Below are 12,647 nucleotides of genomic sequence, written 5' to 3'. Positions count from 1 at the left end.
AAACACACTAAAAAAAAAAAAAAAGAGAAAATTGTAATTTAAAATATATTTATCTGTCCCAAAAAAAAAATAAAACTTCTCTTAAATATTATATTTCTTAAGAATTTTAGTACAAAAGATTTTTTAAATAATTAATTTTCTTAATGGTTTTCTAGAATAACTTTTCCAAACATTTTGTTGTATAAAAAAGTTAAAATACTTGACATTTATTTTCAAGAAATAGTTAAATTTTCCTATTAGTAATGAAAATAATACTTTATAAGAAATAAATATATAAACGTAAAACGGAAAGTTAAACAGAATAAAAAAAGATGGAGAATCTTCCTCTAAGAAGTGAGGGAAAAAAAACACACACACACGCACACAAACATTTGAATATTTTGATTACTAAACCTGTGTTGTGTTGTGTTTGAGGAATCAACTAATACGAATGGCTTCTGCTGCTGCTTCTTCATGTTCTTCCATTTCCATGATGTTCCTAACTCATTCTTGTGGTGCTACTTCTTCCACCGCCCACCGCCTTCTCCCACCGGGATGCCTCCGCCACCGCCTCCACTGCCACCCCTTACAGATGGGCCCCACCTATCTCCGATGCCTCACTTTTCACTCTTCCGCAGCAGAACCTCCTTCCCCGCCCCATGTTGTTCTTCCCCATGGTACAAACAAAGCACTCAACTTTTCTGCTGCTTTTTGTCTATTTGAAACCTCTGTTCAGTTTTTAGCTTAATGGGTCAACTGGGGTACCCTTCTTTTGTTATTTTTTAGCTATCTAGTGTAGTTATGGCATTAAAGAAGAAAAAAAAGCAGTCTTTTTTACATTCAACTTGAAATGGTGCTAGTGACTTTCTTTACATCCAATAAGGTTTAGGGTTTAGTTTTTTTTTTTTTATTTGGTGGGGGTGGGAGGATTCGAGTTGCTGTTTGGTTGAGATTGCCAGTATTTGTGTCTGCCTGTGTTGATTCAACATAGCCTGCTAGTGACTTTGTTGAATTAGATGCATAAACTTTGGTATTTAGCATGAATTTTACCTCAGTTACCTGCTGATCAGGTTCTAGATGATAATTTGTACAATGAAGAATTTAAAGTCTTATGTCTGATCAAGATATTAGACTTGGATTGTGCATCTGTTTCTCTTACATGCGCGTGACAATGAATCCTTTCTATTGCTATTGTATTAGGAAGGTTTCGCCAAGTTATGTTCATATATATTTTTTTTCATATGATTATGTGTGCAGCTTCCCTGACTACTGAGGCTAATACTAAGGTGATTGATGGAAAAGCGGTAGCAAAGCAGATCAGAGATGAGATAACGGTTGAAGTCTCCAGGATGAAAGAAGCTATTGGTGTGATTCCAGGGTTAGCCGTAATCCTTGTTGGAGATAGAAAGGATTCGGCTACTTACGTGCGTAACAAGAAGAAAGCTTGTGAATCTGTTGGAATCAGTTCTTTGGAAGTACATTTAGCGGAGGATTCCACAGAAGAGGAAGTTTTGAAGCATATTTCAGGCTACAATGATGATCCTTCTGTTCATGGCATTCTTGTTCAGTTACCTTTACCTTCTGTATGCTTCTACATCTCTAACTTTATTTTATATTATGGGAAAAGTTTGCTAAATCATACTAAATTTCCTATATTTTCTTGGAAATACGTCAAGAATTTCATACACAAAAGTTCAATAACTCATAGATGAGTTTGCTGCTCGCTATTGTATAAGTGTGACTCAATCATTGGAAGCTTTATTAATTTTTCTTGGCCTTATGACAGCATATGAATGAGCAAAATGTCCTGAATGCTGTTAGAATTGAGAAAGATGTAGATGGTTTTCATCCATTAAATATTGGTCGTCTTGCCATGCGTGGTAGAGAACCGCTATTTGTTCCCTGTACACCAAAGGGGTGCATAGAGCTACTTCACAGACACGGCATTTCCATTAAAGGAAAGAGGGCCGTTGTAATTGGTCGGAGCAATATCGTAGGAATGCCAGCTGCTCTCCTGCTGCAGGTAAACATCTCATCAGTCAAAAGTTTAAAAATTATAAACAGTTCAAAACTTGTTTTATTTAACTATAATTGTGGATTTGTGGCTCCTTTCTTTTTTACATAAAAAATGTATATTTATACTTGTATATATATTTTTATTTAATTTTCCTAGAGAGAAGATGCTACTGTTACTGTTGTCCATTCAAGAACCAATAATCCTGAAGAGATCACAAAGCAGGCAGATATTATCATTTCTGCTGTTGGGCAACCAAACATGGTTAAGGGAAGCTGGATAAAACCTGGTGCAGTAATTATCGATGTTGGAATCAACCCAGTAGAGGTTCGTAGATTTAATTTAAGTCCTTTATCTTGGTTGTGTTTTTATGAATAATAAAATAAAAAACAATTTAAATGGTTAAATTTAGAATCAAGGTTATTTAACCAATTCATGTGTATTTGGGTGTTTGAGACAGGATCCGAGTAGCCCTCGAGGTTATAGACTGGTTGGAGATGTTTGTTATGAAGAAGCCATAGAAGTTGCCTCGGCTGTTACTCCTGTTCCTGGAGGAGTTGGTCCAATGACCATAGCAATGCTTCTCCAGAATACACTCATCTCTGCAAAGAGGATGCATAATTTTGAATAAACAAGGGAATTAAAGTGTTTCTTAGGATGGTAGCATAAAGCATAATGTGAAGAAAGGGAAATCACCCAGCAATCAATTCATTACTCTCAAGAAACTTGGTTGAAATGTCAAATCTAGTAGTATAGGATACAAGCAGGTGAAAAGAAAGCTCTTGTTTTCATTATGGGTCTTTAACTTCATGAATAAATTATAACTCAGATGAGAATAATTGATCAAGTTTCTTGATTTGGTCCTTCTTCTGCATTTTGGTTATGCATGTGTAGCTTCCTTATCAGTATTTAGATATCGAAATTTTGGATTAAAGAATGAGTACTGATGTTCAGCCAAAATATGAATTGGAAGTACATTTCGTTTGAGAAAAATAATTTCAATTTTTATTTTAATTTTAAAACTAATTGCAATGTTCATTTGTTTTTCTTTTTTCCCCTGAAATTGAGATGTGTTTGGTAATGATATTACCCTTTTTATTTTTGATAATCTTATTTCATACCTTTTTTTTTGCATTATATATTTACATGATTTTGTCAAAAAAAGTTGACATTATCAAAATAATAATAATAATTTCTATTTTCTAAAAAATAAGAAGTAAAAACAAGAAACAAGTTTTAAAAGCAGAGATCTTTAGTTGTTTTGAATATAAAATAAGTTACTCTAGTGGCAGCATCATTGCCATGTTATGAACTCATTGAGTTAGCAGCATCACTCTCACAGATTAATTTAAGACAAAATTTAACTGAATGACATGCTTATTTATCAAATCCAATATATAAAAATGGCAACAAAATTACAACATGGGGGAACCAAAATTACAGTGATTATGTCTGCATCTTCTGATCATATGTAAACGTGTATTTTATACTTCCTCAATGGCGGTTCTCAATGGAAACATTGCTTCAGCAAATTCAATTTTTAAGGAAGAGAGCTGTGCACTGCTTCATGGTATCTTCAGGGCTTGTAACTGAAAAAGGAATGAATACAAATTATAAGCACTGCAGCAACAATTATTTACCTTGGATAATTCGGTCTTAATTTAAAATGGAATTGTTTCAGCATGCCATTGTAACCAAAACTGAGTCATTTTTTTCACATATTATGATTTAAAGTTAGGAAGCAACTAACCTGTGTGACCAATAGTCCTTTCTGATTCATAGATTTCATGGTCATTTCCACCCTGCTCAAAGAAAATTACAAAATAAAGTTATTGTAGGAAATTAATCAATCTTCATCCTTTGATAACACCTAAAGTAGGCATATAGCTTCAATTTTGGGACTGATATACTGTTGCAACATATCATTTCTAAAAGCATGATCATTTTGGTGAATATTTGAAACAAGTTTCAAAATGGAGAAAAAAGGTTCATGCAGTCTCCATAAAACAGACAATTATTTGCTTGTTACAGAAATTGTTTGCCCCAACTCACTTTAAGGATTTTTCATAAAAATGTGTCACATTGATAAATCAAAAGGATCCGGTAGCAACTGGCGTTATAGAATTCAAAAATCTATAATGGTACAGAGTTACAGATATTTGTTTGATACTCTAAAGGACTAACCTTGTAAGTTTTGTCACCAAAGAAGTGAATTTCATTAAAATCTTCGAGGTATCTAAGGCAGTATGTTTTATCCCAACCTTGGGGGAAAACCTGAAGAGAAGATTCAAATTAAGACATGCTCACTTATAACTTGGCCATCAAGAAATTCGCCACATCGGGATGAAGATCATCACTTACATCAAAGCTTATCTGCCCTCCAATGGAAAATGTCAGATTAAAATGAGCAAACTTTTCACGAAGCACCTCAACCATTTTTGGACGAATGTTGTGAATCTGAGAACATGTGTTGCAAACTTTTAAAAGAAATATAGGACCTATCAAATTATAGAGACAGAAAATTCTAATTAATATTCACATGACCAAGATGTCTCACCTTGTCATACTTCTCAAATTCATCTCTTTCTTCTTGGCTACAGTTTCGCCCAATTGGCGACACATTCAGCATTCCACTACGGAACTCTATGAATGTTCCCCTGAAAAGATTATGTCAAAAACAGGATTTATAAGTTTTCTGCAATAAAAATGAACAGTATATGATTAACCTCTGAATATGGCTGACCTCTTAATAGGGATATCCAAGTCAGCAATGTAATGAAGTGTGAAATTAATAAATTCCTACAACAAAATTATCTCTAAATGCAGTTAGGAGGTAATCAGCATGGTTGCCTCAGTCTCAAACAATATGGCTCGAATGGAAATTCGGGGCTTACCTTGAGCTTTTCATCACCAAGGAATGATTTCAAGCTCTGTAAACAGGGAAATTACAACTTGTCATGGTGTATTAGATCAAAATTTTACATTGCTACATTAACAGAAGGCCCGCCGGGAGGTGTTTTACAAGCGACACCATGATGGTACTAGTTTTGTTCTTTCGATAACAAAAGGATCATCACAACTTTTTCAACTTACATCTGATCGTTGTAATTTGATTCTATCAAGGATTGAGGTTTATGAGGTGTACCTGGGTTCCAATGAGGTTTCCTTCCTTATGAGCCACAAGACCATTCTCAGAAAATACATAATCATAGTCATTGGTAACTGCAACAAATAAGGGGTATATTCAAAAAGATAGATCCTTTTGATTTCATTCTAATAGCTTATCAAAGATGCATGATTTGACAAAAGTAGAGAAAAGTAAAAATTGAATTCTCAGCTTATATCAGCAAACATAATTCCCAACTTCAGCCAATAGCAAAGAAGAAACAAAACAAACATGAAAAAGAAACCACATAATAGAATTAATTAGCATTAAGCAATGAGACGGAACACTACAATCAATTTTCTCCAAGTGGTTTCACATAACGAAATTATAGCATCAGAAATCAGAGAGATGCTTGTAGCTAACCTGTGCTGCCAAGTTGCTCAGATATCTTTACAAGGTCAGAACCGCCCACAACTCCAACTGTTACAACCTGTACCAGAAAAGGAAAGGACTTTTAAAGCAGGTTCTATGAATTGTCAGGTATGGATTAAGAAAACAAATGCATGTAAACTTTTTTTTTTCCAAAAATAAAATCTGGCTCATTTACCTTCCTTAGATCTTGCATGAACGCCAACATCTCTGGAGTCACCACCTTGAATTCGAGTACGAAACAATAAATAAAGGTGATGCAAGACTAAACAATCATAATAAATCAAAATTTTCTAGTTTTCTTCAGCATTATGGTGTTATAGCATGCTATAATTAGTAGGCTTTGGATTCAGTAGCCTTCTCCAAAGAGAGGCTATTGGTAGCCTCTTCATACTTAATTATAAAATAACCCAATGCATACTTTTTCTCATATTTAAAAAGTACTCATGCTTTGTTTTTTTATTTCTTTTCAGCTATTCACTGTTCAAATAAGAGGAAAAGAAAGTACTGCCACATCTCATTGCTGCCTTATCCTTTCTAAGAACTGCAACACCATTAATAAATTTTGATCCACCTCCATCATGTCCAATATAAACATTGACAATGGTGGTGATTGATGGATGATCTTGGTGAACGATCTGTGGAGTGTTGATTGAGCAACATGGGCTCACTTCTTCCTCTTCCTCTTGTTTCTCTTTTGTCATTATTATTCCTTCTCGTTGCTCTTTAATTATTGAAATATATGATAATTATTGGTGTCTTTATTCATATGAGTATGCTCTTCACATTTTGAATAACCCAGGTTATTCAATCAACTCATTAATTTGTTAAAGATTATCTAGTTTCATAAAGATTGCCACAGTCAAATTCAACATTGATGACCCAATTCCACAGCACATTCAGCTCATTTTAATTAGTTTATGCAGCATTTGTGGCTGTTGGAAGTGAGAATGTTTTTCTTTTTCTTGGTTGAGAGTGGGCACAGTTGGAATATAGAACTTACTTTTATGGACTTCTCATGGAGCTAAAAATTATTCACACAATTCCAAGCCAAACAAATGAAACTACTGAAGAATGTTCATGGAAGTTGCAATAGTGAAGGCAGAAATGAAGCTGCGATGTATCTCAAGTTTGGGATAATGCGTGTTAAAAAAGAAATAAAATAAAAATAAAGAAGGAATACTTTCAAATATTAAAAGATATGCATGGGGTATATTTTATAATTGAATTTGAAGAGGCTACTAGTAGCTTTCTTTGGAGAGGCTACCGAATCCAAACCCTAATTAGTAACCTTAAACTACCTGTAGACAATAAATCTGACTCAGAACACATCAAATTGCTCCATTAATATATTATTTTGTTATAGTAATGCCATTGGCTCAAGAAGAAAGAAGTACCTTCCTTGGGGCTGTAAGAGTCCCATCAACATCAAACAATGCAATCAAACCAGGTTTCCGGGCAGCCATTTATTCTTATTATTAGCACCAAACCCTGCATAGTGTTGAACCTCTTCATCAAGTTTTAAGCAAATATATTATCCAAAACTTCATTATACCCTTCCGTAGATACATAATTGAACTTGTTTGGTAAACGCTTCTTCATCAATAGTGCAAGATAATTTCTAACCGAAGCTGATAAAGTTCAGAATTTTAAACGGGATTCTAAAACACTCTAGGCCAATACACAATCTTACAAGTTTTGCAAATGCTTCTTCATCAAGTAAAGAATTTCGGAAGAAAAAGAGAAACAGCCAGCTCAGAAATTCAGAATTTCCATGAAATTTTTAAAATAAATAATAAAAGAAAAGAAATTAAAAACGCTACCTTGCACGCAACGCAGCAGCAGGAGTGGAGGTCTGGAGGAGAACGCAGATCGCCGGAGAGAAGCTGGGAGCGTGATACAATGGTGGAAGCAAAGGGGTTGATATAAAACGATTTGAGATCTGTGATTGAGAGGGAATTGGACACAGGAAACTGCTTTCAGTGGGGCCTACCATCAACCAAGGCGCGCACAAAAACTGAAAAACATGTGCATAGTAGTATACTACCGTACAATCTAGTTATACATGAAAACTGGATCTCCCAAAATATAGCACATATTTTGAGTATCTTTTGATTTGTATTTTTTATATTTTAAAATAAAATATTGTATTAAGTGAATTATTATTCTTCACATTATTTTATTGAGACTGCGAGTTAGACGAATCGGATAGGTTCGGTTAAACCTGATCCTATCTGCTGCAGGTCGGGTTGCCAATTTATTCCAATTGAATGGAAGCGAGTTGGATACCTAAATTTAGTAGATGCAAAATTGGTGGAGTAATTCCAAAGCATGAGAGTGATGAGAAGTTACATTTGCACCTTAGCAAGCAATATAATCATTACTTAAAATCCTGGAAGGAAACTACTTAGCATCCTTCGTTGCACTTTCTTGCTTCACACTACATGTCTCTTTAAATTTTGTCCTATTTCCATTACAACAATGAATAACTTTCAACTTTCCTTACTAGAAGCCAAAATGAAAAGGGGGTGAAATTTTTCTGAATTGCTAATCACTTTGAACCAAAATGGTAAGAGGAAAGCATTGTTAAAACTTAAAATGCACTAACAAATCTTTAAAAGGGTCTGGACCTAATCTCTATTGGATCTAAGAGCTAGGAGTGTGAGAATATAATTTATTTGGTAAGTAAAGAAAAAATTCTACCACTTACAAAATCTCATTCAACACTTGTTTCCAAAGAACAATAAATTTACTTGGCACAACACTCTATCCTAATCATCTTTATAAATTGTTAAAAGCAATTGAAATCTCATGTTACATGCTGAAAGTAAGGTTTCTCATGAATAGGTTCTTCATTTAACATGGTTCCTTTCAACCATAACAAATTTTCCTTTAATGAACCTGGCTTATTATCAACTCTCTTGAATTATGTAAAACAGAACAAATGAACAACAACAAAGACTAATTGGTATCTTCTGATCAAAATGGCGAAACTTCACTTCGGACGAAGAAGAGACCGGACTGACCCCCATTAGATAGCAGAGCCAGCCTTACAGCGCTCTCGGCACCTTCGTCAACACTAAGGTTACCAGTGTTGAAGTTTATATCCGTTTTGACAAAACCAGGACAAACAGAATTGATACAGAAAGATGGATACTTCTTTGCAAGAATTCTTGTGTATGCATTCAAAGCAGCTTTTGAAACTATGTATGCAGAAAAAGCAGAAGGCCATCCTTTGGTTTCAAATGAACCCTCTTTGAAATCACTTAGAAATTGATTCAAAACCTCATCAATTTTTTCTTCTGTTAAGCTTTCATCATCACTTAGAATTCCTTTAGCCCATTCATTTGGTAGGTTCTGTATCAGCATAAGAAACCATATAGCAGCAAATAAATTAGTAGTATTCAAAAGAAAATAAAAACTACATGATTTAGAGAAAATAAAACATGATAATATCTGTATTAAGATAGAAACAAATTATCAAAAACCTTCAACTGTCCCATGGAGGAGGAAACATTGACAATCTTTGGTGAGTCTGACAATTGTAGAAGGGGAATAAGTGCTTCACACATTCCTTTGACACCATAATAGTTAGTTCTAACTCCTGCTTCTGCAGATTCATAATCTTGACATACAATTTTTCTCCAATCAATAGCATCAGCCCTTTCCTACATTCAAAGATTCAAGAATCAATGATCTAGAATAATCTTTAGAACAAAAGCCAATGTTCTTTATAAATAACCAAAGAAATGTTTATCTAATCATTACTCAGAATGAAATAATCTAATATGGATTGGTGTTGAAAAAGCCATACCCCAGAAGCAAGTAAAGCTTTGAATGCATCGCCATCAACGACTGTCCCAGGGATTCCTGCATTATTCACCTAAACAGAATACAAACATTTAGATTATGGAAAAAGAACATGCAAAGAGAAGCAAAGTAAAAAAATCGAAAGGCATTCCCCCCTTAAGGCATTTCTCATGGTTTTGTACTTTTGTTATTGATGGAGAGACGAAAACCAATTAACCCATCAAAAACGCGTCCACAAGTAAGAAATATTCACAATCTTATAAGACATGCTTCGTTTCCCTTTTCAAGTGACACGAGACTTTACATAAGCAATACATAGAAACATAATAAATTAGGAAATTAAAGCATAAAGCTCACAAATCAATATGCAGTACCCAACTTAACATTACACCACAAAATAAAATGCTATATTTCAAGAACCTAAAGTTTTTAAGCATACCAAGATATCAAGTTTTCCAAATTGGGTTTTGATGAAATTTGCAAGGGCTGCTATGCTGTTAGCATCAGTGACATCAAGCTGATGATAAACAACATGGCCAGATAGACCTAAATCTTTGAGATTCTGAAGAGCTTCAAGACCCCTTTTCTCATCTCTTGCTGTTAAGATCACTGTGATCCCATTAGAAGCCAATTGCTTACATATTCCAAATCCTATCCCTTTGTTTGCTCCTGTCACTACTGCATACCTATAACATGAAAACCAATTATCAAGAATTCGGGATTTGAACTTTTTACAACTACTAGTTTCTATTTTCTTATTCAGTGTTTTCTGTTTTCATGATTTTGTAAAGAAAAAAACAATTGAAAACTGGGAAAAAAAAATTATGAAACTAATCAGGCTTCAGTTTTTGTTGCCAATTAAAATTTCTTACAGATGGAGAGAATCATAAGTACATGATGATAATTGAAGAAACTGGTGTTACCTCTTTGAACTTTCTTCTGCCATTGTATCTATCAATAGGTAAATTTTCAGACACACGTTTAAGATAATGAGTTTACTAGATTTTCTTTGCTGTTACATAGTGTTATATAACAAGTTTATCTAGGAACTTCCGATAGAAAATCTGTCTTGACGTTGACATAGTTGTTTACAATGTAACTGAATCCTTAATTATATGATATTAACTAAACGAAGTTAACGATAATTTCTTCCTACATAGAGATCTGCGTTGAGCATGTTACTCTCAAACTATTCGGTTGCTTCCTATTTCCTACCCAGATTTTTTTTGTGTTTTCCACTTTTTCTTTGCTATTGGTTAGTCCACTCACAATTCACAAATATAAATAAAGGGGGTAAAATGATATTTTGGGATCACAAGGGTATAATGGTCAATGTCTCAAAAATTCAGGGGCATAACGTTAATTTGGAATGTCAAAGAAAAAAAAATAGGAATTAGAAATTTTAAATAAATTCAAATCATTTATTTTTAATTATTCCAAAACAAGAAAAACTATCAAATTTACAATTATATTACATATATATCAAGATCAGTCATTAAAATCAACCACTAGTATATATATTAATGATGGAGCTGACATAACATGCTTTTGAGAGTGTTTCTCCATTTATTTCTTTTAAATTATTAAATACAAGTTATTACGATAAACTAACTATATCAACTAATTGATTTGATTAGATATTTAAATATCATATAATTTATTATAATTTATATCAATTTAATTTAGTAGTATTTCCTAATTTATTTATTTTAATATTCTGTTAGTATTTTTTAATTTATTTCTTTTAATTTATTAAACCAAATTTATTGTGTGTACTAATTAATTAATTTCATTAATTTATTAGTCATTAAAATAATAAATCTATGAATAAAATAGACAATTGAGATATTTCAATTAATAATTAAATCAAATCAAATCAAATCATATATATTGAGCTAAATTCAAATCATGTGCATTAATAACTAAATTAAAATAAGATAATTTCTTACTTATTCAAGTTGAGTGAATAAATACAAATTAATTTTGTTAGATAATCATAGTTGTCTGGTCTACTATATATAGATGACCACACAAAATTATAAGAATCATGATTTTTATTGCTCTTGCTATTTCAATTTTTTTTTATCTTAATGTATAATTTCTTTTATGTAAAAATATACCCAAAATGAAAAAGTACAAATGAGTGTTTTATTGATTGCTTGTTTGATAAATATATCTCAATTTAGACCTTCTACTACTGTGGATGGAAGTTGACTTGTAACAATTCAAAGTGATCAATGTATTTTTTTTATAGTATTATATAAAAGAATATTTGTTAAAATGAATATACTCATTGTAATGATTTTTTTTCTAAATTGTGATATTTTTATATCAGTCCTGTAAATTTTTTGAAGACACAAAATAATAAAATAGGTTGACTTTAATATCATTAGAAGCTAAATTTAATAGTTCAAATAAGCACCACTAATTATGCTAAAAAAGTAATTTTGTAATAATAATGTGATTTACATATTAATTTTTTCGAATAAATTCATTTCAAAATATAGAAATTAGACTCAATTACGCTAAAATTTTAAAGGTAAATATAAAATTTGACAACAAAATTAACATTCATTAAAAAATTAAATTTATTTATGGCTATTTCCTAATTATAAATAATAACAAGACTTATAAAAAATATTAATTTCATCATTCTTATTAATTAAATCATAATATTAGGTAGTTGATATTTTTAGGCGTAAATTATTAAGTAATTATGTAAAAATTAGCAACGAACAACCAATAAGGATTAAAAAAATCTATTATATAATACCAATTTCATAATTAAAATATATCACATATCATATTCTTATATATTTTATTTATTATCTATTCTATTATATAAAAATCAGGTTTCTACACTTAATGATAGAGTTGACATGACATACATATGAGAGTGTTTAGCGAATTGTTTTCTTTAACTCATTAAGTACAATTTATTATGATAAATTAACTATATCAACTAATTGATTTGATTAGATATTTAAATATCACATAATTTATTATAATTTATATCAATTTAATTGGTAATATTTTTTAATTTAAAAATAAATTATTAGAAATTGTTGCAACTCATTAGAAAATTTTAGTTTCACATGTAAAAAATAAAACACTATGATTATTAATAACCAACTTGGTTTGGTCAAGTGATCAGCTCACTCGTCCGCTTAAGTAAGTGTTGGTGGTTCTAATCCCGCCTAGTGCAGTGCTCCGCGACGGATTAATCATTGACTTGTTTGTAATGTCTGATAGGTGTTCTATAATTTTTTGGATTTGATTGTTTCTTTATTATTATATGTTGTTCTGTTT

General features: G+C 32.0%; 3 protein-coding genes across 3 annotated transcripts; 1 reads left to right on the top strand and 2 right to left on the bottom strand.

The window, feature by feature from the left end:
• Positions 1-318: 318 nt before the first annotated feature.
• LOC107485632 (bifunctional protein FolD 4, chloroplastic) lies at positions 319-2,628 on the top strand. The gene is made up of 5 exons (XM_016106168.3): positions 319-656; positions 1,237-1,562; positions 1,766-2,002; positions 2,153-2,320; positions 2,454-2,628. Exons 1-5 carry the CDS (start codon positions 431-433, stop codon positions 2,622-2,624), a joined length of 1,128 nt encoding a protein of 375 aa, XP_015961654.1. The 5' UTR covers positions 319-430; the 3' UTR covers positions 2,625-2,628.
• A 599-nt stretch (positions 2,629-3,227) lies between these two features.
• Positions 3,228-7,640, bottom strand: LOC107485634 (phosphomannomutase). The gene is made up of 12 exons (XM_016106172.3): positions 7,352-7,640; positions 6,926-7,019; positions 5,707-5,751; positions 5,523-5,589; positions 5,139-5,215; positions 4,888-4,923; positions 4,737-4,792; positions 4,551-4,650; positions 4,355-4,450; positions 4,178-4,267; positions 3,744-3,795; positions 3,228-3,582 (listed from the first exon to the last, which is right to left on the bottom strand). The coding sequence occupies exons 2-12, from the start codon at positions 6,992-6,994 to the stop codon at positions 3,527-3,529; spliced, it is 744 nt and encodes a 247-aa protein (XP_015961658.1). The 5' UTR covers positions 6,995-7,019; positions 7,352-7,640; the 3' UTR covers positions 3,228-3,526.
• Positions 7,641-8,265: 625 nt separating this feature from the next.
• LOC107485633 ((+)-neomenthol dehydrogenase) lies at positions 8,266-10,571 on the bottom strand. Its single transcript, XM_016106170.3, has 5 exons — positions 10,262-10,571; positions 9,778-10,024; positions 9,343-9,411; positions 9,017-9,196; positions 8,266-8,885 (listed from the first exon to the last, which is right to left on the bottom strand). The coding sequence occupies exons 1-5, from the start codon at positions 10,282-10,284 to the stop codon at positions 8,508-8,510; spliced, it is 897 nt and encodes a 298-aa protein (XP_015961656.1). The 5' UTR covers positions 10,285-10,571; the 3' UTR covers positions 8,266-8,507.
• Between the last annotated feature and the right edge of the window lie 2,076 nt (positions 10,572-12,647).

The sequence above is a fragment of the Arachis duranensis genome, chromosome 4, assembly GCF_000817695.3.
Source record: "Arachis duranensis cultivar V14167 chromosome 4, aradu.V14167.gnm2.J7QH, whole genome shotgun sequence".
In the NCBI taxonomy this organism is placed as follows: domain Eukaryota; kingdom Viridiplantae; phylum Streptophyta; class Magnoliopsida; order Fabales; family Fabaceae; genus Arachis; species Arachis duranensis.
The sequence above is the reverse complement of the archived record's forward strand: the minus strand, read 5'-3'. Positions and strand labels throughout refer to the sequence as shown.

Coding starts and splice junctions, on each gene's coding strand:
- LOC107485632 (XM_016106168.3), top strand. CDS start 431: ATGGCTTCTGCTGCTGCTTCTTCATGTTCTTCCATTTCCATGATGTTC. Junction 1,563..1,765: donor TTCAGTTACCTTTACCTTCT/GTATGCTTCTAC, acceptor GCCTTATGACAG/CATATGAATGAGCAAAATGT. Junction 2,321..2,453: donor TTGGAATCAACCCAGTAGAG/GTTCGTAGATTT, acceptor TGTTTGAGACAG/GATCCGAGTAGCCCTCGAGG.
- LOC107485634 (XM_016106172.3), bottom strand. CDS start 6,994: ATGGCTGCCCGGAAACCTGGTTTGATTGCATTGTTTGATGTTGATGGG. Junction 5,590..5,706: donor TCATGCAAGATCTAAGGAAG/GTAAATGAGCCA, acceptor TTTCTGGTACAG/GTTGTAACAGTTGGAGTTGT. Junction 3,796..4,177: donor TTGGTGACAAAACTTACAAG/GTTAGTCCTTTA, acceptor TTCTTTGAGCAG/GGTGGAAATGACCATGAAAT.
- LOC107485633 (XM_016106170.3), bottom strand. CDS start 10,284: ATGGCAGAAGAAAGTTCAAAGAG. Junction 9,412..9,777: donor TTGGAAAACTTGATATCTTG/GTATGCTTAAAA, acceptor TATTCTGTTTAG/GTGAATAATGCAGGAATCCC. Junction 8,886..9,016: donor CCTCCATGGGACAGTTGAAG/GTTTTTGATAAT, acceptor ATGCTGATACAG/AACCTACCAAATGAATGGGC.